This window comes from Lynx canadensis, chromosome C2 (genome assembly GCF_007474595.2).
Source record: "Lynx canadensis isolate LIC74 chromosome C2, mLynCan4.pri.v2, whole genome shotgun sequence".
Classification (NCBI taxonomy): domain Eukaryota; kingdom Metazoa; phylum Chordata; class Mammalia; order Carnivora; family Felidae; genus Lynx; species Lynx canadensis.
Window position 1 is genome coordinate 45,031,108 of NC_044311.2, and position 26,451 is coordinate 45,057,558.

A 26,451-nucleotide genomic window follows, 5' to 3' on the forward strand; every position below is an offset into this window, starting at 1 on the left:
GCTACTCTAGCATTCTCTTGCTAAGAGAGAGCCCATGAATCAGAGTAAAAATTATCCACTGTTCAATTGTACCTGGACAAGAAAGAAAAGGCAATCCACCGATACTGAGCTGTATGGCCTTGCCTTCTACCTTTTCCATAAGGGTCCCTTCTTTGTGGCTCTTTTATGACTAACTGAATCTCTCCCATCCTCCCTAGATTTATCTATGTATATTTTTATCTCATGGGAAAGATGAGGCTCAGCACCGAGCCTCCCTAAAATTAGCTCTACTTGTTAGAAGTTCTCCTTGTCAGGTGGTTCTATCACACTTATCTAATAATTGCCTTTAAACAAAATGCCTTCTTTTTCTCTGTAGTTCAGAGTTGGGTTGTTTGTTTTTTGTTTTTTGGGTTTTTTTAGGTGGGGCACTTCAAGTTCTGGAGTAATCAAAATTACTGACATTAAATTAGTTAGGGTTTCACTGAGAAAAAGACTTGTCTCACAGGTATTTAATCAGTTGTTGTGCTATAAAGTTATTAAATCTCTGTATAAAAAATGTCATAGAGATTGTTAAATATTTCTACCATTTTGGTTTGATACAAGTATTACAACCATATGAAAAGAAATGTATCGTTGACTCTTTTAACAGATCTTTCTGAATATAATACACCACATACTCTAAACTATGAGAAGTTAGGAAAACAGAGAGGTTTCTTTTTAAATGTAAATCATAGCGTGTTAATCATGTGCCTGTAACCCTCCTGTGGCTTCTCATTACATTTAAAGTAAAATACAAATTCTTTCACTGGGCCAACGAGATCCCTAAGATCTAGGGCCTGCCTACTTCTCAGATGCCCCTGCGACACACTGATTTCCACCACAGTGCCATTGTGCCGTGTCTGCCTCTCTTTCTTAAATGCTGGCTTTTGACAAAAAGCCCACCAGCCAGACACCTAAGATGCCTTTGCTGCCACCTTCCACTGTTGTTTGTTTCTTCTTCACACTTACGAATCTTTGAAATTACCGCATTATTCATTGATTTCTTTGGCATCGGTTCCTGTTCTAAAATATAAGACCTATTAGAACAAAGACTTTCCTTTTCTTGTCTAGTTCACAGCTGTTCCCCAAGTCTAGCAAAGAGACCAGCACATAGTAGTCTTCTAAATATATATTAGATGAGTAAATAAGGAGATATTCAGAGCTCTTTGTTCAAAATATAAGCTTGATTTTTTTCCATCAACATAAAATATTTCAAATAAAATATTAATAAGCAAAATTATTTTAAACGCAGTAGTTAAGCTTAAAGCAATTCAGTAGTTGCTTAAAGCAATACTTGGGGAGAATACATGGAAAATGAATGAACCATTATCACATAATTTATCTTTCTTTAAAATATGCATTTTTGTGAAAGGGTTGATCTTTTTTTCCTGAAAGGGTAGAACCATTGTATTGATGGAGAACCTATCACACAAATATAAATGAAATAGTTATAAACTGAAAATCTAGAAGTAAATCAGCTATTGAACAAACATATGCAATATGCAAAAAAACGATTAGTACCACAATCCAGAAGAAATGGGGTGAAGATGGAGAAACTATTCTACATCTTTGAACATGAAAATATATTTGTATCTACTCAATTTAGTTTAAAAAATAGGTGAATATCACAAAATGAGGGTCACAGTAATAGTTATAGTTATTCATTAGATATTTGATGGCCAAAACTGCAACAAGCCTATGGTTAGCATTTCACCTTGATTTTGCATTTTCCTATTTCCTTATTTCTTGCTAGCCTCCTTCTTCTCCAAAGATATCAGGTGAAAGATGGGGGAGAGGAGTGAAAATTAATTTATAGAGGAGCAGCTCATTACGTAACCATTTTAAGTAACACCCAAATCCTTGTGCAAACATGGGTCATGTGTTGAGCTTTTAATGAGTATGAATGCTGTCAAAGTAGGATTTCAAGTATTCTAAAGTTAAATGTTAAAAGTGTTTTGTTTCCAACGACTAAAGAGATAGTTATTTTGGAATTAAAACACAACTGCTAATACAAAGTAGTCAAGATTCTATTTGTGCCTTTCAACCGCTGTTCACTATGAATTGAAAGTAGTCCAATCAGCCAAGTTAGAATGACCTTCAGATTATCAGTCAACACTTAGACCATCCCTCATGTCTCGATCCAAGTTATACAAGTTTCTACATTAAAACATATTTTTTTGAACTTCATAAGCTGATAATAGTAACATACAGAAGAACTATAACCTAGAAGTCTAGAATTGGCAATGTCTTTCAGTGTTCTTTTGTGAGTATTAACGTTACAACTTAAAATTACAGATATACTACAACTTGAAGTAATAACATAATTACACATGCATACACCAAATTCACATACACAAGAAAGACAGAATAGATGGTGATGATTCACCTTACCAAAAGATTTTCCATTAAATGTCTTTAAATAACTAGCTCATCTATGACAGAATATGGCTTCTTCATAAAATCATGTAATCTAGTAACCTTTTTTAAAGGTTTTTATTTATTTATTTCTAAGTAATATCTGCATTCATTGTGGGGCTCGAACTCACAACCCTGAGATCAAGAGTTGTATGCTCTACCCACTGAGTCAGCCAGGTGGCCCAAGTAACTTTCTTTTTTAATTGACAAATTGCATTGAAAATGTGACTGTCAATAATATCACAGTGAGTTGCCATCTTTTCTTCCAAAGACACCAAAACACTGCCACGTGTGTTATCTTTTTCCATCTATTCTTTCAGTGGGAATGGTGGTTTTACACCACATTTCACCACAATGTTGCTTCTTTTTAGTAATGGGAAACTGAGGGATTAATAGATTTGTCAACAGTTGCAAGACAAGTTTAAAATAAAACTGAAGCTTACTCTTGATCTCAAGTTTTCTCAAAGTAGGCAATGTAGATTTCTTTAATTGTATCCCAAGTGGTCATAAGTAGCGTGTGTGTGTGTGTGTGTGTATTTAAAGGTAATATAGTCACTAATAGATTTTCTGTTGAAGTTGCCCTACATTGCAGCATTAAGATAGATTTCAGAACGACATAATTAATATTTTAGATTCTAAATTAAGTGCCATAATAGAAGAAAACATGCTTTAATAGGACACTATATTTATTATTCAAAATGCACCATTTCCTCCCACCAAATTGCTATATTTTGCCTGAACTTCAAAGATCACTGGGACTCAAGGGAATCTTCCCTATTAAAAAAGACACTATTGTTTCATAGTATATCAAACTTTAGAAGACTATCTAATAGAACTTTTCTTAAATTTGAAATTTTTACACACTTCATTTGCTGTCAAGTGATGAAAAGATTGTGTATCTCAATCAGATTATGTTTTCTTTTACAAAAGTATTTATGGAATTTCACTATGCTTAGTCCTCTTTCATGGCAGCGTTGTTTTGTTGTTGTTGTTGTTGTTGTTGTTTGATTTTCAGACAATATTATACAATGGCCTCAGTGCAAGTGGTTATTAGTAAGATATTGTCCCAGAAATAGAACCCCAGGAAAACCATAGTAATAAATAAGGACTACTTGTTCAGACAACTGATATTTATTTCTAGCAAATGCTTTTTGAAACCTGAAAAGTAGTCCTCCATTTTGTATTTTCCAGCATGTTGGTAATAAAAATTTAGAAAGTAAACACAAGCTATTTCTAAATCCCAAAAAAAGTTGTTGGCGAGGACACAGGCTGTCCAATTCTTAATGCACACGGGGAGTGCTCAATAAATGTCACTGACTGATAGCATTAATTCCGAATGTTACTTCTCTTAGTCTAGGCAGTTGCTTAATTTCTCCTGAAAGTATGAGTCTTTTTCTCTATCCCAGAGTATTTAATATACTATTACTATTTTAAATGTAATATGTATTTGTTGAAAAAAATAAGGTTTTCTTGAGTATCTGTAGTGCACATTCCAGGATCTTGTGACTATGAAACAATTTACCATCTGGTACTGATATGGTTAGATAATAACCTAGCAGAATTTGGAGTATGATACTCTCAAACAAAGGAATCTTGCTATTGTGGTTGTAGTGTTTGGTTCAGTTTGGTTTTGTTTTTTCTGACCATCAGTGGAAACAGTCCTTAGTTTCTAAGTTGTTGGCAATTGGTTTTTTTTTTTTTCTTTCCCCCCTGCATTGTTCTTCCTAAACCTACCTCCCATATGTGGCTTTAAAGTAAGTCTTTGAGGGAAGTATAAGATGTAGGACACTCAAATTGGGTGCTCTGGAGCAGTCATCAAGGACTCCCACAGTTTCCACATGTAGTTTTTGGTGTAAGCATGGAGCCAGCACAGTTGTATGAAAACCCTTAGTCTTGAGGTTTGGGACTCCAGAGGTCTCCCCAGTTTCAGTGACTTAGGCTACCATTTTACTTATTATCAGCTCTCCTCACACAGAGTGTATATCCTGGCTGGTACATCTGGCTTCCTATCACTTTAATTAGTTATGTGGAGGATTTTAATCCTTTGTGGGTGAACCATGAATTACATAGTTGTGCATTGTTTGATAACAATTATGATTTTTTTTCCTCTGTAAAATGCTTTCAAATCTATTTTTAACAACCAGAATTTTTACCATTTCTTCATAGCAGTTTTATGCAATAAATTCTCTACATCTCTAAGGAGCGAATGTATAAAAGAAGCTAGGGCCTTTAAGACTTTTGGAAAACTTACTTTCAAGAGAACTATTTTATTGTCTTAAACACACAAAAATCTTTAAGCATATAAATAAAACATTTTAACTTTATACATCTTATTTTTTGCTAAGATGTCTTTTAACATCCTTAACCCCATTCTTATCAAAAATATAGCCCACTTGCAGATCTCTTCTAAATTATCTTTATCATCATTGTCATTTCATAATCCTTTACATGTTCTTTAAGGAGAAATGATCTTACAGATTACTTAAGACTTTTCCTTTAAGTGTGTGATTTAAGAGTATCATAACAAGTAATCAGGAAGTTTATGTAATAAGATAATGTAATGGGATAAGCAGGCATCTGGTACTTATTTTTCCAAAATTGATCACCATTTTTTTTATTTAAAAAAAAATTTTTTTTTTTTTTTACATTTATTCATTTGTGAGAGACAGAGCACAAGCAGGGGAGGGTCAGAGTGAGAGGGAGACACAGAATCTGAAGCAGGCTCCAGGCTCCCAGCTGTCAGCACAGAGCCCAAGGTAGGGCTGGAACTCACAAACTGAGAGATCATGACCTGAGCCAAAGTCGGACGCTTAACTGACTGAGCCACCCAGGCGCCCCAATTGGTCACCATTTTTAACAATACGGCAAGTAGATGCAAAATTAAATTAAGCTTTTGTTAAGTTTATATTGGATTTAACCAGTTGATCTAACTTATTAATGGAAAAATCTCTAACAATTACTGAAATTAGAGATTTAGAAATGAAATATTCCATTAGCTATCTCTACCACAATAGCAGCATAACGTTACACTTTGTTCCTTTACTCTCTCCCATCTTCTTAACAAACAGGGATGTTATTATCTGGTCTTATTTCACATCCTGACCTCATGCACTTGGGTTTGGACGACATGGTTTCTACTAAGGTTAAAAGACATATGTCTGTATATTATATTTGCAACTAAGGACCTAAAAATTATTAGTAAATTGTCATTATTGAAACATCTTTGGGGATAAAAAGTATTTCTACTCTTCAAAGATTAGAGAACTGAGCATAATGGTTAACTGATTTATGTAAGTCATCATGATATGACTGCTAAAACTGTGATATGAAATCTTGATTTCCAGATTTCTTGGATTTTACCTAAGTGATATATTAGTGTGTCAAAGTTCAAGAGCCACGTTCCCCATTTTGTTTAACTGTTTAAGAGAATGGCCTTACCATTTGCTTTTGCCAGGAAGTAGCTAAAAGGTAATCAATTCTCCAGTACTTTGGTAACTGCTCTCTGTACTGGAGAGGAAAGGGTGCTTTCTGACTTGTTCTGGTTGTTCATGGCCCAATTCAAACCATGTTAACACTCTGGCTCCAACTAAGAGTTTCAGAATAAACAAAAGAAAGAACCATAACTATTTAACGCAGTAGGTTCTACATTTATGGAGCCCATAAGCTGATTTCGTGCTGAAAGTAAAAACAGTCTCAAGAGTTTAAATGAACTCTTCGACCCTGGAATTACAGCAAATTCAGGAAAATCAGGAATATGTTGGTAACCTCTAATCTTTTTTTAAACTGACCTCACCCTGGGCAAGTAACCATCTCCTGATGCCATTGTTGGAGACAGAATTTCTGGCCGAAAGATCAGTTTTCTGACTCAATCTGGCTTGCTATTCTTGGTTAATCATCCCCATTTCTCTCAACATTTCACTCTTCTGACTACAGTGGTGAACATTTATTTTCAGAAAAGACTTTTTCAAGTGATTCGGTTCCTCCAGCGGTTTCCCTCTTTATCCTGGCTAAATCTCCCTAACTCTCATTTCTATCGCCCTTGTTTCTGTAAGATTCTGCTAAACATTAGACACAGCACATGACCTCCATCCAGTCTTCCAGTGCCTCGGAACAAAACTGGCGCGGTTGTAAGCTCCTCCAGGCTTGGCATTCAAGAGTCTTTAGCTCTTCAACTCTTAAAGACCTACGGCCTAAATTTTAAATTTAAAAAATTTTAAATTAAAGAAAAAAAACCGCTCCCTTTTTTTAACCTTTAGTCCCGCCCACCGCCTCCCCCCCTCCAGCCTCCACGCGAAACTGCAGGAAACCGGAGGGGGCGGGGCGGTGACGTCACGACGCCGGCGCGTCACGGAACGGCGGCGGCTGCGGCGCTGGCGGTGGCTGCGGCAGCGGCGGCATTTTAGTCGACAGCGGCGGCGGCAGCCGGGCTGCTGCTCCTCCCAGCATCCCTGGCGCGGCCATTTCAGCCCCATCTTGGCGGAGGGGAGGGAGCTGCAGCCGCCGCTTCAGCAGTTTGAATTTCAGTTTCTCCGGGGTTTGCGAGCCGGGCGCATCGAGGAGGAGCCGAAGAAGCTACCACCGCTACCTCACACAGCCGGAGCGCCTCCGCTCGCCGGCCAGCGGGCCGCCGCCGCCACCACCACCACCACCACCGCCGCCCCTCACTCTCTCAGGAGCCGCGAGGGGAGGCCGAGACCGCCGCCGCCCGCCCGCGGGGGTGGCTCCCCTGTAAGGGGAGGACCGAGCTTGCTTTCCCCTCCCCCGGAGCGGGTTTCCGCCAGAGACAGTCGACATGTCCCTGGGGCTGAGCTCCGGCTAAAGCCGGGGAAGGGGCCGCCCGCCCGCGCCGAAGCTCCGCCGCCCGCCCGCGGACCTTCAGCCAGCCCCGGCCCGCCGCTCCTGGCTGAATTAGGAATCCCCGGCTCCAGACTCGCCACTCCTTCCCCTTCCCTCAGCGTCCGAGAGAGCCCAGAGCTGACGCCGGCACTGGCCTGAGGAGCCCGAGCGGGGCAGCACCGCCCCTCACGCCGCCGCCTCCTCCTCCCCTTCGCCCTCCCACTCCCACCCCCAGCCCGGCCTGCTGACCGCGCCGAGCGTCGAGCTGGACTGACCACGGCGGCCCCGGAGACGGGAGGAGGAAGCAGCCGGCCCGCCCCTGGGATCGCGCTCGCGCCGCCGCTGAGGGGATTGAATCGAGGCGCCGCGACTGCGGGAGGCGAAAAGGAAGGAGGAGCCGCCGCGCGAGTGCGACGGGGGCAGAGCCGTAGAGACCGACACTGAAGGAAACGGGGAGGAGGATGTCTCGCAGGGCGGCCAGCGTCCGGATCAGCCAGTGACTTTTCACAGCGGCGGGCCTCAGACCCCAGCGCGGACGCGGACTTTGTCTTTGGGGGCCCCTGCTCTGCCCTTCCTGGTTTCCGGCAAGATCGCAGAGGAGCCGGCGTGCCTCTCTGCCCTCCAGCCTTCCTCACCATGTCCAAGATGCCGGCCAAGAAGAAGAGCTGCTTCCAGATCACTAGTGTCACCACGGCCCAGGTGGCCACTAGCATCACCGAGGACACCGAGAGCCTGGACGACCCGGACGAGTCACGTACGGAGGACGTCTCCTCCGAGATATTCGACGTCTCTCGGGCCACGGATTATGGCCCTGAGGAGGTCTGTGAGCGCAGCTCCTCGGAAGAGACGCTCAACAATGTTGGGGATGCGGAGACTCCCGGGACCGTCTCCCCAAACCTCCTCCTGGACGGGCAGCTGGCGGCCGCGGCGGCTGCTCCCGCCAACGGAGGAGGAGCCGTTTCGGCCCGGAGCGTGGCTGGGGCGCTGGCCAGTACCGCGGCGGCGGCGGCCGCCACCTCGGCCCCCTCCGCGGGAGCACCCGGCGGTCCCCCGGTCGCGGGCTCGTCTGCCGGGCCAGGGACTGCGGCCCCATCGCAGCCCCCCACCACTTGTAGTTCCCGATTTCGCGTGATCAAGCTGGACCACGGGAGCGGGGAGCCCTACCGACGCGGCCGATGGACGTGTATGGAATACTATGAGCGGGATTCGGACAGCAGCGTCCTGACCAGGTCCGGGGATTGCATTAGACACAGCAGTACTTTTGACCAGACTGCGGAGCGGGACAGCGGCCTGGGCGCCACCGGAGGGTCGGTGGTGGTGGTGGTGGCCTCCATGCCGGGGGCGCACGGGCCCGACTCGGGAACTGACAGTTCCTTGACTGCTGTGTCACAGCTACCCCCGTCGGAGAAAATGAGCCAGCCCGCCCCGGCCCAGCCGCAGAGTTTTGGCGTTGGGCAGCCACAGCCACCGCCGCCCGTAGGTGGGGCTGTGGTTCAAAGCGCGGCTCCAGTGCCGCCGTTCCCGGGAGCCGCGGCCGGGCCGCAGCAGATGATGGCAGCCCCGCAGCCCAGCCAGCCCCAGGGAGCCGGCCCCGGCGTCCTCCCGCAGGGGCCCAACGGACAGGGTCTGCCGCTGACGAATGTAACCCTGACGCAGCCCGGCGTGCCCCTGCCGCCGCAGCCCGGCCCGACCCTCGGAGCGCCAGCGACGCAGCAGCCTCCGCAGTTCGCGTACCCCCAGCCTCCGCTCCCGCCCGGGCATTTGCTGCCCGTCCAGCCCACGGGGCAGAGTGAGTACCTACAGCCGCACGTGGCCGGCCTGCAGCCGCCAAGCCCTGCTCAGCCCTCGTCCACCGGCGCCGGAGCGAGCCTCGCCACGCCTGCCAGCCTGCCGGTGGGCACCGGCCAGAATGCCTCCACGGTGGGTGCGCAGATAATAGGCGCGTCTTCCCTGCCCGGTGAAGCCGTGGCTCCGGGGCCGGGACCCGCGCAGGGCGGGCAGGCCGCGCCTGGTCAACCGGCTGGAGTGCCCCTGGCCGCTGTAGGATGCGCGGTGCAGCCGGGCCTGGTTCCCCCTGGGACCGGGCAGCCCCAGTCCGTGCCTCCGCCGCAGATGGGCGGCAGTGGTGCGCCGTCGGCCGTGCCTGGCGGCCCCCACGCCGTGCTGCCCGGAGTTCCAAACGTGCCTGCAGCCGTGCCCGCTCCAAGCGTGCCTAGTGTGTCTACCACCTCTGTTACTATGCCAAATGTACCCGCGCCTCTGGTCCAGTCGCAGCAGCTGAGCAGCCATACGCCAGTCAGCAGGAGCGGCAGCGTAATCCAGCATGTTGGGCTGCCCTTAGCGCAAGGCACACCCAGTGTACCAACAAGTCTACCACAGTCTGACTTAAGCCAGTTTCAGACTCAGACCCAACCTTTAGTCGGGCAAGTTGACGATACTAGAAGAAAATCAGAACCCCTACCTCAACCACCACTTTCTCTCATTGCTGAAAATAAGCCTGTTGTGAAGCCTCCTGTTGCAGATGCCCTGGCAAACCCCCTTCAGTTAACACCTATGAACAGTTTGGCCACCTCTGTATTCAGCATAGCTATTCCTGTTGATGGTGATGAAGACAGGTATGGAAATCTTATTTAAAATATTTGTTAGAAATGCTTGACCAAACATTGCAGTTTAGAATGCAGCTTGAGTTCTTTTTTTCAACTTGAGGCCCTTAGCATTTTTAAATACAAAAATTTCTTTGTGTTTATTAAGATTTGTCAGTTCTTGAAAGGGCATTGGTTTTAGATTGCTAATGTAACGGTGTGTAATGAGAAAATTGGTCTTGTCGTTTAAAAGCACTGACGTGGATAAGGCACAACATTTGTTTATTCAAAAAGGTGGATTTAAGCTTAATTCTGTACATTTACAGGTGGTAACTAGACTATGCCCTATTGGATTGTTCTTTTCTTAGGCAACAGTCACACTTGAACACTTATGGCAAGAGAGTTCTGTCAGTGTGAGTTTTGATACCAAGACATGAAATTTGAATTTTTCCATTCTGGAAAACCAGAGGTCCTCTAATGGGGAAAGATCCATGTAAGGTATCTCTTCCAGTGTATCCGGAGAGGCTGGAGAGAGAATGGTGAAATGTCAAGCCCGGCTTTGAAGATCATATTGTCCTCCAGCCTTTTTAATAAAAGGAGATAGAAATAAGGTCAGGAGGCTTCCCAGTGACTTCATTAAGGTCCTTTTTTTTGTTTTGTTTTTTAAAGCAAATGTGTTTGAAAGATATTCTCTTCCATTAGTTTTTCTTTTTCTTTTAGCTACAGGAAAGGGAGGTATGAAATAAGATTCTTTGACAGTAGTAAAAGCTACAGTTCTTGAAATTAGAGTAATATGATTAGTAAAAGTATTCGTGTCAACAATTGGCTCCCTCTATTTAAGGGATGCTTTTTTAATGGTTTAACTGAAAGTTGGTGTATTGCCATACCAATTCTATAATAGTTGATGTTTGGTTATGGTTCATTGAGGATTTTAAGTGGTTTTGAGGAAATGTCAGAGGGAAATTTGACATATATTGCAAATTTTTAAAAACCGACTTGTTACAAAGCTTTAAAATTACATTTTAAAATTACAGAGAAAGTTCCAGGTACTTTACGGTTAGGCATTTATTTGCTGGGATTTTTGTTTTGAGAGAGGTCAATTTTAAAAGATTAAAAGATATCTTTATGGATTTCTAGAATAATTGGTATGTAGAACAATGAGATCTGTTAAAGCTTTTTCTTCCTCTGTGTCTTCTGAGTTCCTTCACATTCTTTTCATTTCCAATTAGCCTTGTATTTTTGTTATATACTTTTGTTGGTTTGAAAATTGCTCACTGAAATTCATCTTCTCTGCTTTTTGTAATTCAAAGTTCATCTTTTTTTGTAGGTGACTTGCTTGTTGGGAGTCTTTCTTCCATTTGAGAACTCTTAGAGAATACCACGTGTCCCTAAGTGAGCTCAGCTAGCTAGTCATTGAGAAATTTTATATGGATGGGACTACCAAGTAAAGAAACTGATTCCACAAGCCATTCAGAAAAATCTCTTTACATCTGCTCCCATATTTCACTTTTCACACATAGGGGTACACTTGAAGTGCAGATTGAGTTTGTTTGTTTACCTTTGGTAAGAGGCAACAGGTATCTTCCCTTTTCTAGCTACCAGAAGCCATTTTTTTCTGATGGGTTGGTAAATAACCATTTGCTTGCCTCTCTGTTCCTGTTGTACATTGTCCCCATATCTCCTCAAGAAATGACTGGTTTCCCAAACCACACCCTCTCCTTGCAAAGCACATGCACATCTATGAATGAAGAATGTATTTTCTCTCCTCCTCACACCTTTCTCAGTTTACAGCATATGTAATTACATTCCCCAGGACTTGAATATGATGATATGGCATGAAGCAGAGAGATCTGTTGACAAATGGAAATTCTGGGATGTATTCTTTAGGGTATGACCTCAAAGATGAAATTATTTATCCTCTTATTTTATTAAAAATGTTGATAATTTTAAGAATCTTATTTCCCAGTGTGAATGTTTGAACCACAGATACTACCGTATCTGTTCTTACTGCAACAGTTAATCCAGTGCAGGGGTTTTGATATGTGTGCAGTCCTGTATTAAATGTGGTATACTTCCCTTCCCCTCCCAGTCTTTTAAAATCTGCATTGTTTATCAAATGTGCATTTCTTACTTTTGTTGTAGTTTTTCATTGGTTTTTAATTTAACATGCTAGTTTTCAAGATGTAATCTTACACATTTGACTATTTTGTCACTGGACCAACACACCTGGTGAAGGAATAAATCCATTAAGTAGAAATAGTTTTTTTGTTTTGCTTTTGTTTTTAATGGAAAGGCTTTGTAAAAGAGAGGGCATTTTAAAGTTGTATGCTTGAAATTAAATGACACAGTTTTTCTAGGTGTATGTTTAAATTACTGAGATGACTATTTTTGAGGAAACTGTACTAACAAAAATCATAATTTTAATATGGTGATTTGGGGTTGCCTTCTTAAGTTAAAATCTGCATACAATTTTAGTTGCAGTCATTTGAATGCAAAATAAAACATATTAGAGTGAGAGATATTGAGTAATTACGACTTTAACTTTGTGAATAGGTTGACAAATTTCAGATCCTAAAAATTTATAAATATTTGCTTTTTTTTTTTTTTAAAGAAGATATCAGTAAGCATAGCCTAGTCCTTTGAGAAAAGGAAGGAAAATGGAAGATTAACAAAAATGACTGACCAAACCAATGATTCTTTTGGTTTGATATATTGAAAACTTTATCTTGTTATTTTGGTTCCATTACCTAAAGGAAGGCTTCGTTTTGTGACCATTTATTTTGAAGAAGAGGACCTTCTAATAATACATTTTAATAATATACCTTTAAGAGGGCTGATGGTTGTATATAGAAAGCAAGAAGATGTTTTAAAGTTCTTAGTTAACATTGTCTTTTGACTCTCTATTATCAGTTACCATAAAGTTTACATATTATTCTAGCCTTTCTCATTGAAAAGGCTTATGTCAGTTGTTGATTCTTCAAACTGATTTTGTGTAAACTGGAGGATATAATAATGGTTGAAAATATAGTTCATAAAAAAAACAGCCACTTTTACAGTGGAAGTTACAACATTTGTTTAAATTACCTGTACCCTTAACAGACTCCTTTTCTGTAAATGGGGAGGAGTGCAAAATATTCCCTTTTGGAAAGGGAGCACAGTGCAGATCGTTTTCCACAGACAGCTGACCAATGTGAACTCTGTAGGCCACATTCCAGGAACTCTTATGAATGGATGCAATTGTGAACTGTCAACTACAACCAAAAGATTGTTGAAAACCTGATTGTAAGGATCCCTTAGTGGCCAATATCTCTATATCTTGTTAATGGTTTTATTTGTGTAGTTTGCTAATGACTGATTAAGTATTATAAATTGTGAATGTTAAGTGGTGTATCCTGACATGTGCTATATATACAAATTTTGTTGCTACAGTTATACATATATCTCATATACACACACACTTTTAACAGAGCTTTTTAACTTGCTGTTTAAGTGAGAAGATTATGCAAATGTATATCAAGAGATTGTAACTCTTAACCTTTATCATAAAATCTATAGATACTTCTTAGAGCTCAAAAAGTCTCACTACATTTAGTCTTTACAAATGAAAGCTCCTTAGCTGAATCTGTATTTCTTGGGAGCTTTTGTTTCTTTATCTATATTGAGTTGTAGAGATAATTTTGCCCTACTAGATTTACAGTTGATGTTTAAGTCACACACACTAGATATTATCTTACGTACTCTTACCAAGGATTTTGTAATCAGTGTAAAATCCTGCGTGTGAGTGACACTATTTAGTGTAAAAACTGATAAATGGTGGATCCATCAGAGTGCCACACTGATTACTAAAATATACTTTGGTTATAAACATGGCTTTAAGTAAAGGAAATTATCATAGATTTCCGGAAAGATTGATGGTCCAAAAGTACCCAAAATTCCCAAAACTGAGTTTTATCAGTAGGAGTATGACTTTTTTTTTAACAGAGACATATATATTTAAATTTTTATATGAACTAAATTCTGTAGGCTAAACATTGGATAACCATTAGAAAACATAATGGCTTATATGTGTGTGGGTAAGACACACTCTAAGTAACTATTTTAGTAACACTATTTTTTCCCTGTGGAGGAAGTAGGGTATGTTAAACTAAATTGCTTCTATTGGAAGTCTTTTTTTTTTTTTTTTTAAAGTACTGGTAGTGTGGTATAAATGTTTTCTACTTCCTGAGAATAAATGTAATATTAATCTGTTGAAAATTCTGATAGCACTAATTTGGAAATCGTAAAACATGATTCTGGATTTATGGATCTGGTAGTTGGTCATTTGGAATAGAGTTTAGTCTTTCTGTGCACCAGATGAGATTGGAAGCAGTCCTGCTCTCTAGTGTCCTAGTAACAAAGAGCACCCCAACAATCAGATGGTAAAGAAACCAAAATGAGTCTCTTTACTGAGGAATGGTTGATAGGGGAATATAAAAAGGTCTTGACTTTTCTTTCCTAAAATAGCAGAAGTTGGGGCAGGGGGAGTTAGAGAGTGATGGCACATAACCAAGACAGAAGAAAATAGAGCGAAATGACATGAAATACGGTCTCAGAAGGAACAGCAACACTTGTTACTAGTGAGAAAAAGCCATCTAATTTCTTTTCTTAATAATTGTTTTAGACCAATATGTATTTCCTTTTCTGAACAGATACTGTTTATTTCTTAATTGCATTGCAATTTAAATACTCTTTAAGTATGAGGAAGAAAGGGTTTATAAAAACAGGTCTGTCTGGATAAATGTAGCCTGAATGATGATGTTTCTTATTAATTTCTTATTAATGGGAAGAGCAGGTTTTTAAGAAGAAATCTTATTAATTGACAGTATTTAAGGGGTATGTATAGCAAAATTCCTGAATTGAAATAAATCCCTTAAGTTAGTTTTTTCTTTATACTAAACCAAGTGGACTTGTGATTTGAAGCTGCTGTTTTAGATGGTATAAAACAAATTACTACATCCACAAAGAATGTGCATACCTGAGTCATTGGTATAATTTGGGTCTTTCCCACAGCATTTCTTGAACATACCAAATTACTCAGTGTTTGTTACATTCTTAAGCTAGTATTGTTCAGGGCAAAAACTTCACCATAAAGATTTAGGAACAATAACCAATTCATATCATTCCCATACATCATTATGTGACCTTCATAATATATTTTAATATATACACTTCAAATTTGACTGGTATTTAAGGTATTATCTGCTTTTATCTTTAAAAATTATGTTTATAAGTTCTGCTTTTAAACCAGGTGAATTAAATTTCATCCATGCTTTTCTGGATTGCTTCTCAAATTTAAAGCCCCAAATTAGATTTAAGTATTTAGTTTTATTTCTTTGTACCCAAGCTTACATTTGTTAAAAAGAATGAAGTCTTATTAAGTCATACAGTATATGTGATAGTTATGTGAAATTTCTGCAGATCACTGAGTTAATAATTTTAATAGTGTGTTCACCTAGGACATAGACTATTAATAAGTGCCTTGCTAATTAGAGTAGGCAAGACAAACAAGTGAGGTCTGAATGTTAAATTACTTAAAACCTCTTTTCCCATAAGCTTTCACTAAAATTTGGTGAAACAGGGGCACTTGGGTGGCTCAGTCAGTTGAGCGTCCGACTTCAGCTCAGGTCATAATCTTGTATTCTTGAGTTTGAGCCCTGCATCAGGCTCTGTGCTGACAGCTCAGAGGAATGGCTTCAGATTTTGTGTCTCCCTCTCTCTCTCTCTTCCTGCCCCCCCCCAAATAAATAAATGTTAAAAATTAAAAAAAAATAAAATCTGATGAAAGAATATTAATATATAGAAACTGATTAATATGTCAATTATTATAAATAATGCTGGTGTATTTTAAATGTTACTTTTAATGTTTTAGGGTATCCCTCTTCATTATTACACAAGTAGATTGTTTAATCTGTGAATGAAGGATACCCAAAGCAAAGTTTAAAACCAACTAGTTTCTAAAGTAGAATTAGAATTAAGTAGAGAACTAAATAGTTTTATAAGTTTTATAGAACTATAAGTTTTATAAACCAAAACCCATCCTTGCTTGACTTGTATTCGGTCTCCCTTGCCTTTGAAAACAAAGCAAAAACAAGGAGAGGAAGGCTCTTGGTCAAGTAAAATCAGTAGTATGTTTAATTATGTATTAGCATGTCATATGAATGGCCATTTACAGATAGTGGAGTCAGACATGCCTGGGCTGAAAACCCAGCTGTGCTACATACCTGAGGCATTTTGACCTTGAGCTGGTTATATAGCTTTCTAAGCCTCCTGTTTCCCCATACGAAAAATGAGGGTAATATCTGTGTTGAAGAGTTTGAGAGGATTACATGAGGTATACAAATAATTTGTAAATAATCCATACATAATACAGTATGTATGGCAAGCATACATCACAGAAATGTTAGTATTTCATTGTCCAAACTGCTCTCTTGATCACCTCTTGGTGAGTCATACCAAGAGTCTTCTGTTCTGATCTGAAAGTGTAATTCCATGGTATAGATGTTAATAAGAGAAAGGGAGACATTGTTTTAAGCCAGAAAAGTCATGATGTTATAAGATGTATAATAGTTATGTTCTGGTCATGACTTTTCTACCACTTAGCCAGTTTCTTTGGTTAAGTTTTTTAACTTCTCTCAGTTTTCCTCATTGGTAAAGAAGGAGTTTGAGACTTGGTTAGATTTTAAAGTTTCTTGTATGTGACTCTGTATATCTAGACATATATATATATGTCTGCCAACTTAAGCCTTCTTGCCACCAGACTATCATGTGACCAAAAAAAGAAAGAACAAAAAATTGAACTCACAGATACTCATCAAGTAGGTTGGAAGCCCAAGAAAACATTTAAAGTAACAATGTCAGTCATTTAAACTTTCTTTGTGTTCCCTGAAGAGTAAGTACTGGTATACAGAAATAAGACTATCCTGCCCTCTCAAGATCTCAGGCTATATGAAAATGTAAGCTTTCATATACATTATAGGCTGTGATGGAATAAATATAAGGTACTAATGGGAATAGTTTAGGGCCTAACGCCAGATTTGGTAGACCTCTGTTTAAAATAATTTATTATCTGCATAGGTAATACCTTTTGTACAGTTCAAAATATACAAGAGTATAAATTGAAAGCCTCTCTGATACCTCTATCCTCCAACCACCCAGTTTCTGTCCTCAGAATCAACCCATTGTTACTTGTGCATTCTTCAACTCTCGAAATGAATCTTAAAAGGGCCATTTAGGTTAGGTCAGTTGATAAGCAAAGCGGATGATTTTCCAAGTAGAGAGAGATGGCAGTTTGTGTGACAATGGAAGAGTGAGATGTCAGATTTGAGAAATGTAGTTAATTTGACAGGAACTAGAGTGAAGGATTTAAATGTTACAGTGAGAAATTGAATTTTTTTTTTTTATCAGAAGTTTATGGTTGCTGTTAAATGTGTTTCTTGAAGCTTTTATTGTTAAAATAGTATGTATCTTGGAACCATTTCAGTACCTTTTTCAGTGATTATTGTACTTTTAATTAAAATCTTGCAATAAAGTTGTGTATAAGGAAATCCTGGGGGAGCTCTCAGTCCCAGAAGTCAGGATTCTTATCCAATGGAATGTACAAAATAGCTTGGTATACGTAGCTCTAAGTTTAAGTATTTTGTTTGCCTCAATTTTACCTTAGTAATGATGAAATATTTGGTATATGTTAAGATTCTCTACCAAAACTTGATTTTTATATAGCATGATTTGGAAACTGTAATCCTGTTTTAAACACAAATCAAGCTTAATTATATCTGTGGCCCTATTTATGCATAATATCATTTGAACTTTTCAGCAACTATGGGGAAGTGTTCCTCCCCTTTTTATGGATTAAGAAAACAGACTTACAGGATTTAAATACATAGTTATTAAGTGACAAAGCATGGACTCGGACTTAGGCCTTCTGACTCCAAAGCCAGTGCTCTTGGATTTTTCCAGAGTTAGTTTTGTTCTATTACTTTGCTGACTATAGTATAGAGGAAGGAAAAGCTACTCTAGCCACTAATCTGTTGTGTTGTAACCCTTTACCTAAAGAATAGTTTTAATTATTTTAAATCCTTAGATAATAATGTTGGAGGTGGCCCTTGTTCCTCTGCTTATTGTATTTCCCTGGTTTCTATTTAGAGATCTCTGAAGTTGAGTTTTGACATAAGGGAAGAAGGTATTTGCTAAGTTTAGGGCTCATGTACCTCATACTTTAAGCTTCAACAATTTTGGTAGCTTAATTTTGAGGTGTAGTATATATCTATATTTTCCTCTCTGTTACAGTTACCCTACAAAGATAGTGTCTTAGCAAAGCAGGTAGGTATATGTCATGTTTGAGTCACATTGTGATGTACTACTATCATGTACTTAGATATTAACAGGACAGGCTATTTAGTGTATAAAGTCAGAGAAAAAGATATATTCGTTCATTGGTTTTGAACAATGTCTACAAATGGGGAAACAGCATTTTAATTTAGGTGGCTGAAATAAATTCGGAATAAACCACACCTCAGTCTCCCTAAGAAGTGCTTTGTTGGCTTTATATTTAGACTAATAGTTAGCATTGACATCAAATATGTTATTAGAAAACTGGTTTCAAATTTTATTTCTTGGGCAGAAGAGAATTTATGACCAAAATTGCGTAAAATTCAGTATTTCTTTCCAATAAATTTTTAATAACGTCAGTTGCCTCGTGGTGCCTTCAGATTACATAGACTATAACCTTGAAATGATCCCCATTAACAGCATTTTCCTTGGGCTCTTAATTTCCTCAATTTTATGCCATTCCAAAACAGAAGTCTTTGATGATCAAGCCCTTCAGTATTTACAAATGGCTCTTTTGAAGTTCTGATCAGCTAGGTTTAACAGACTTGACTCCTTTAATCTATGCCTGTTAATCAATGTTTTGAGACTAATTGTTGCTATTTGCAAAAAATTCCTCTGTTTATGGAAAACACCCTGCTGAAGTATTCCAGAAACCAAATGTTTATCCTTGCAATCGAGACTATTTGAATTTTTCTAGAGTACATAGATTGTATAACTCCATATGGCTTCTTCATTTTGAATGTATGTAAAAAGTGATTCACTGCCAGCTTTTGCAACCTGAGTATTTGTTCTGACATGTTCTGAAGACTTTAGGCCCATTTATAGTATTTTATTTCATTGGTTCCTTTTTTGCCCCAAGATCCACGACTAACTGCAGATACATTCTTTTTTCACTTCTACGTTTAACTTATGAGAAACATTTCATTATTAGAGTCTATGCTGTAAAAATGCTGGAATCTCATAACTCAAGTCATATGACTTCATTTAAAACCAATTTATTTGGCATATGAATTTGATTCAAGTTAAATATATATGTATGTATGTTTCCAAGGTCAGGGGATCTGAAGTTTTTTTAAAGAATGTCATCTTTATAAATATATTGTAAATACTCTTTAATGAATTTTAAATTCCAGCCTTGCAGAATAGCCTCCACGTTTACTCTTTGTTATCCTCTCATATTTACTGCTTTCCTCTTTGAGTCACTCTGTTTTAAATCCAGGGTCTCCAAACAGACCTATGTGAATAGCAAACTTGTCCCCATATGGTCCTGAGTAAGCCTGGTAAAAGCCAATTGAGTTTTCAGTTGGTTCAGTTCACTTTCGTTTAATTTGGTAGACCGATTTCCAGTTACAGTAAAAAAAAAAAAAAAAAAAAAAATGGCCTGACAGATCTATCTTGAGAGGGTACAAGCTATTAAATAAACAGTAGTTAGCAGACTCTGAATCCTTGATATTAGGTCTAATCAGTTTGATTATCTGAGGCCTGGTCTAGAGAAAAACAGAGAAAGGGTTAAAAGAATAGGAAACAGTTAAAGTAAGTAGGGCAGGCAAAGAGAAATAGATATGCTGAAAATGCCAATTAATCAAACAGTTGCTTTGGTGACACTCTGGCATCTAGTGTCTGTCTGCCTTTCCTAGTTTTAGATCATCTAAGAGGTATCCTAGTGGTTAAAATTAAAAAATAGCCTTTAAAAAATATTTTTTTTAAAAATTTAATAGATAATACAATGAGTCTTAATCAGAATTTTGAAATCCTGGAATTCTGTTGAGTATTTGATTGTTGATCATCGGTAATTCATCGCTCTTCCAGTAGAATTTGGAAATAGTTTTCTTATTGTACTAATAATAAAGACCCAGACCTAGAGAGGTTAAAATTTAACTCTATGTTTAGCATAGTAGTTTAAGAGCATAAACTGTAGGACCAGATTGCTACCTACTAGCTCTGTGATGTTAGGTGTTTTCCTTTTGGTGAGGTAGAAATAATAATAATACCTACTTTTGGGGCTGTTGTAGAATTCAGTTAATATACATAAATAAACAGACAAACCCAGAATAGTGTCTGGTATGTAATAAGCACTTATGTTCTTAACTTGCTGTTAAGACCCTTGCCACAGGGGGGGGTCAAGGATTTTAGAAGTAATGTGACAAGTTTTTGTTAGCTCCCTAACATACAGATTGAAGTTGGGAAAACTATGGAAATATGCTTAGGTACAGGGGGAGCTATTAGAGAGGAGGTTTAGTAGTCAAATTTTAGTAGTCTCTTAAGAAATCCAGGGATGTGAGATGAATCATGCAGGCTGGGAGCTTGCCTTGATGAGCCCATCAGGTAAGATTCTGTGGTTATAGCCCTAGGGAATGTGTCTCCAGGGAATGGTAGAAACGGATGGTGATTAAGGTGTATAAGCTCTTACCCCTCAAAGGGGCACTGTACTAATGCCAGAAATTAGAAAGCTGCCATACAATTGCTGCACCGTTTTTTGCCCTAACCCAGAGAAAACACAAATAAATGGGTTCTGAAGGTAGAACAAATCATGTCAAGTCCAACCCAGAAAAGGACTCGTTGGTCATCATGAAACCCTATTAAATAGATCCTGTTAAGATTTTTTATATTATGAAGGTGTAGCCTAATTTATTGTATATGAAAACTGTACCTGAGAATAGCTTTGCTGAACTGCTAAGTGTTTAGAGATTTATAAAGGCATCTGATACAGACTAATGTTGATTAGGCTGTGAACTGATTCATGTTTGTGTAGACATACACACACACATAATTGGGTGCTATTTTATCTATATTACTCCTTTCTTTTATAACTGTGATCCTGAATTGTCAGGGTCTGCTGGATTTCATCCAGTTTTTTAATTTCTTTCAAAATGTTTTTAAGCAAGCTTATGTAGTGTTTTTTTTTCTTTTAAAGCTTTATACTATATTAGAAATCTAAGATCTTCCATCTTTTTTTGAAAAATAGTGATTTGACTATACTTTCTCAACCTCATTTCCATTTGATTCTTGGATCTCGCAGGAATCCTTCAACTGCTTTCTACCAAGCGTTCCATTTGAACACGTTTCAGGAATCAAAGAACCTCTGGGATAGGTATGAATACTTACATATGGAATGCATACATGCAAAAGTGTATGCATGAATTGCTTTGCACTGTACTGGTATCACATCATTAAAACTAAACTTTATATGTCATTTTAGGGGGGGAATCATGTGGTATCTAGCATGGGACAAAGCAGCAAAATAAACCAAAAGGACAATCTATATTTTAAATAGAATATAAGCATACTTTTGTTTTTACTTATTTTTTAAGTATATTTACTTTTTTGAAGGATTTACATATTCTATTGAATTTTGCTATATGAAATATCCACTTACCCTTTATATTTCAATGTAAAAATATATTCTGTAAAATAAACTACGGTTATTTTACTTTTTCCTATTTTATATTTCTCTGTAAACGCCTTAGTGACTCAAAGCGAAATGTTACTTATTAAGAAATTGGAGAAGGGACGAGACCAAGGTATTAAAGTAATAGTCACTGTTTAATTCTTGCTGCGAAACTTTAACATCAAGCTTGTTTGCTCGAATTCCCTAGACCTGCATTACTGTTTTATAAACTCCTAAAACAGCTTTTCTCATAGAAATGTTATATAAATTTCATTTTTAACTTTTTAAAATATAGAGTGAAGTCTTAAGAGTTCATTTATGGCAAAAGATAATTTGGTTTATCTTTCTGCTTATTACATAGTTTTAGTATATGCTCTGTTCAGTTATTTGGCTGAAAATTTATTAGCACTCCATTCTGTGTTTAATTAATAGAATGAGCACAAATGCTGTTTTAAAAATTCACACAAAGCTTTGCTAGATTCTTTTAACTCTGCCTGGCAACGCATTTGTGTCCTCTGGCATAGTTTGGATAACACTCATGGATTTAACTTCATCTCTTTCATTAGAAAAGAGTATCGCTAAGTGCATGTACATGTCATGTTAAGACATGGTTTACATTGCCTACAAATGGTAACAGTCTTTTAATTCTTAGACTTGATTTGCTGTGTGTCACTCTGAAGAAATTGTCTAACAAAGTATCTTTTTGGTGATCTGTTCCTTAACTGAAAATGTTTTAAAATAGTTACTTGTAGAACAAGAAGTTTTAAAATTTATAGTACAATGTTTATAATTTCAATTTTGAAATTATACAGCTATATCAATATAAAGTAAGACATAAGTGTAAATTGTGGCATAAAACAAGCATGGATGCTCAATCATTCAAATGGCTTATCAGATGTAGCCAGGATGAGTACCTTGGGTTGTACTTTATACTTTTGTATTAGAAAAAGGAAAAATGGCACTCTATTTAGAAATGTTTAATAAGAGAAGTTTTAGTTAAATGGTAATTTATTTCAAATAGCTAGATTTTGTAAGCTACCATGATATCAATATGATTAAGAGCTATTCATCAAAACAATATAGAAAGGTTTGAGCTTTATTTTTTATAATTTTGACCTAATATCAAAAGTTTTCTTTTGTTCCATTATAAAACAACCACAGAAGTTGCCTGCTCATCATTTGTTGTTATAGCTAAATACTCCTTATCTGTTTTCCTTTTTTAGATACAGAAATATTTAAGGTATCAGAAATGAGGCAAGTTGCTGTATCTGTAGTTTCTCATGGTTTGAAAGTATTTTCTCTTCTCCCTGAAGCCTGTTGTCCAGAGCCAAAGATGTTAATAGATACTTGTCTGTAGTGTGTTGACACCAAACTTATATTATAGATCAGCCATTCTTCCCTTTGGTACTAAAGTGACAAGTCCAACTCCATAGAAACGAACTAGTGGCTTCCTTTGAACCTTTCAACTAACTTACTAGATTTTCAGTTGAGAGCAATAGTGGCTAGCTTTATTAGTTCTAACTATACGAGTTCAGTTGGTAAATAGCTACAGACTTTTTAATAGGTATATTAGCAAATAAAGTATTGTGGGACTATTCGTTTTTTTTCATTGCAGACAAGGGGTTGAAGATTTGTGTGTGTTAAGCTTTAAAATATATTAAATACTCTTATCCTAACCATGGTCGTAATCTCACCAAATTGCCATATTCATTTTTTTACCATTATAAATTAAGGATTTTTTTTTTAATTACACTAATTTGGCAAATAAGTATTTTGCAGGGGATGATTCTATTGAATAGAACCATTCAGGAGTTGAAGGGACTATAAATCCTTTACAGTATCTAAGTTTGAGGTATAAATTTGCTTATCAGTGTTGATAAGTACATTTCAGGCTCTTATTTATGAAATCTTGGAACTCCTATTCTGTAGAGGCAGCTTTTAAACCCTGTGCCAATTTTCATTAAACCTGCCCGGAATAGCTGAAGATCCTTGGTTTGCCTTATGTGAAAGACTGGAATCTTCCCTCCCCCCCCCCCCCCCATATTCTTTTAGCAGAGTATCTTTTAATCAAAACATAAGTAATTAATATACATTTCTTCACATTGACTCAGAGTTCCCTAATGGCCCCTTTGTTTCTTTCTCTCTTTAAATTAGAATTAGCAAATTGAGAAGATTTTCACCCATCTGCCTCTACCTGTATTTAGAGATTGTCTTTCTACTGATAACCAGCACTTTATTCAGTTATTATACTAAAGTTTAAGCACCTACCTGTAGGTGCCATCATTGTTTTCTATCTTCCTGTCATTTACAGAGTACTCAGGGAATCAATCAGCTGAAACCATTGCCAAATTTAAGGACAATTGATACTGATACTTTAAAAATAATACATCCCTTTCTTAGGAAGCCCAGAGTGTTTGCATTGACTATTTATTAAGCTTCCATAATTAGCTTTCTGGAGATTATTTTACTATAGTTATACTTAGTGATATCCTAGCTTATTGGCATTTTAGAATAGTAACTTTAAAATTTGACTTTCTATTTCTCTGTAAAGAACAGCTTTCCAGACTTAATTATTGGCATTGCTTTGTTACCAGTGCAATGGTAGGTAACAAATTAGTTTAGAAACCTATTTTAACGATCACTGGGGAACAGGCTGTTGTTGAGTCCTTTGCAAAAAAGCTGAGGGTAAGGATTTATAGCAAACAAATTTACCGTCTTGTATATATCGGGTCAGTAAGGTAAAAGAGTAGGGAGGAAGAAACTTTTGCTCAGGTAGACTAAAGGAAGAAATTAGGTAGCTTGTAAGGATTTAGACTTCATTGATAAACGCTTGCAGTATCTCTGCCTTAATGAAGAAAATGCATAAATGTAGTTAACAAATGAGAGTAACAGTTGCCAGGTGCACTATCCCCTTGAGTTGGCTTGTCCTTCCTTATGATAGCACCAGTATTTAAAGAGAAATAAATAAGGAAAATAGCGCACATGAGTTAAGTTAAAGAGTGTCTAAATTTTTGATCTTTATGCTGGATACCTAATTTCATTTAAATTGCTTTGTTTTGTTCCTATGAGATTTCATTTTTGAAGTTAGGAGTAAATCAGAAATAAGCTTCTTGTATAAGATAATTTGTTTTGTTTTACTCATCCTCCAAGAAGCTTGGGTACATCATTAACACCCCCTAGTACTTACCCAGATGGTAAACCTCAGATTTTAGAACTTGGCTAATCTAGTTTTTGTGAATGCTTTAATGATAGGACTTTAAAAAAATCTTCTTATTGAAGTATAATTTTTATCAGAAAAGTACACCATTCATAAATGTACAGTTCAACTGAACATACTTTTGTAACCAGCACCCAGATTAAGACACAAAATTGTAGTTCCTTATTTTGTGTCTGTCTTCTTTCACCCCATGTTTGAGATTTATCTATGTGGTTCTGCACAGTTGTAGATCTGAACTACAGTTGACCCTTAAATAATGCAGCGATTAAGGACACTGGCCCTTTTCTCTCCCTCCCCTGGACGCAGTTGAAAATCCAAGTGTAACTTACTAATAATATAAACAATCGATTAATACATATTTTGTACGTTATATGTATTAAATATGGTATTCTTGCAAATTAAGCTACAGAAAAGAAAATGTTATTAAGAAAATCATAAAGAAGAGAAAATACATTTATAGTACTATAAAAAATTAAGGTATGTTGAATTACTATGCTATATGCATGAAACTAATATAACATGTCAACTGTAAATAAAATCCACATATAAGTAGGACGTGTGCAGTTCAAACCCATGTTGTTAAAGGGTCAGCAGTACATAATTTTCAAGAATCACCATAATGAGTTGTTGGAAATTGTTACTAGTTAAATATTCTTTCCTTACTAGGAGATGTTCCGTACTTACTAGAAGTACCTTGAGGATATGAACCTGAATTGTTTTGTAAGCACCCCAGATATATTTTCTAATAATTTCTATATAGTACTTAAGTAACTTATTATGTGATTACATTTTGACATATTCCAGTTAAGGATATCCAGTAGAGGATAATCAAAGACACAAAATTAGAGGACAAAGTTTTAGTAACCTGTCACCTTTTAGGACTGGATCTCAGATTTAGAGAAAAACCTAAAGACATGTTTATAAAATGTTTAGACAATAAAGTAGGAAGTTATAGGTATTATCAGATGATAGCATTTATAAGTTTAACAGTCTGAAGCATGTGTAGAAAACTAGAAATTGAAAGAACTTGTGTGTAAATTCAGGAAAGTTGAAACTTAGGTTAAATAGGTGGAGTAAAAAATCCCTAGATGTATTTAGTTGCCTGCATTTTATGGTATTGATCAGCAAGTGACAGTCCTGTCACAAAAGCCAATGTAATTTTAGACAATCTTTTTAGATCTCAAAGAAACAGGAAAAGATGGTGACAGACTTAGTATACTCCATTTCTATAGGATAGTTACTTTAAATACAAAGGTAGCTAAAAACTACTTTTTTTATACTCTACCCAGACAGTCAGGTGGGTGTTTGAACAGAGAGGCTTGAGCTTGCTTTCTTAAAGTAGACACATGCGCTGTAAAAAAAAGTCTTTCCATCAGTACAAATTAATATTAATACAGTTAACAGCTGTCTTCCTGCTTATGTCAGGAATGTTGACTTTGAGGTTTAAAGCCAATTACTTCTAAAATCCCTGTTCTGTGGAGTTTTATTCCCCGCACTTAGTTCTAAATGGAAAAGAAGAGATAAGAAAGGCGTTGGAATTGTGCTACTTCTGTTTTATCATTGTTGGCCATGATTATCAGAAAACCTCATAGAACTGTGTATTTGCTTAAGGAATGGAAGACTAGCAA

The 26,451-nt window shown here is 37.9% G+C and overlaps 1 protein-coding gene across 3 annotated transcripts in view; it reads left to right on the forward strand.

Moving 5' to 3' along the window:
* Nucleotides 1–7,819: 7,819 nt before the first annotated feature.
* Nucleotides 7,820–26,451, forward strand: part of TSC22D2 (TSC22 domain family member 2) — a 51,160-nt gene continuing 32,528 nt past the window's right edge. For 2 of the 3 annotated variants that reach the window (XR_003971668.1, XM_030328943.1), the window contains exon 1: nt 7,820–9,884. Coding sequence is in view for 2 of the 3 variants with exons in the window: in XM_030328943.1 (XP_030184803.1) it covers nt 7,906–9,884 (1,979 nt within the window). In the remaining variant the exon portion in view is untranslated. Of the gene's footprint in view, nt 9,885–21,237; nt 21,310–26,451 lie in introns of all 3 variants that reach the window. The other variant, XM_030328942.1, reaches the window with a different exon arrangement.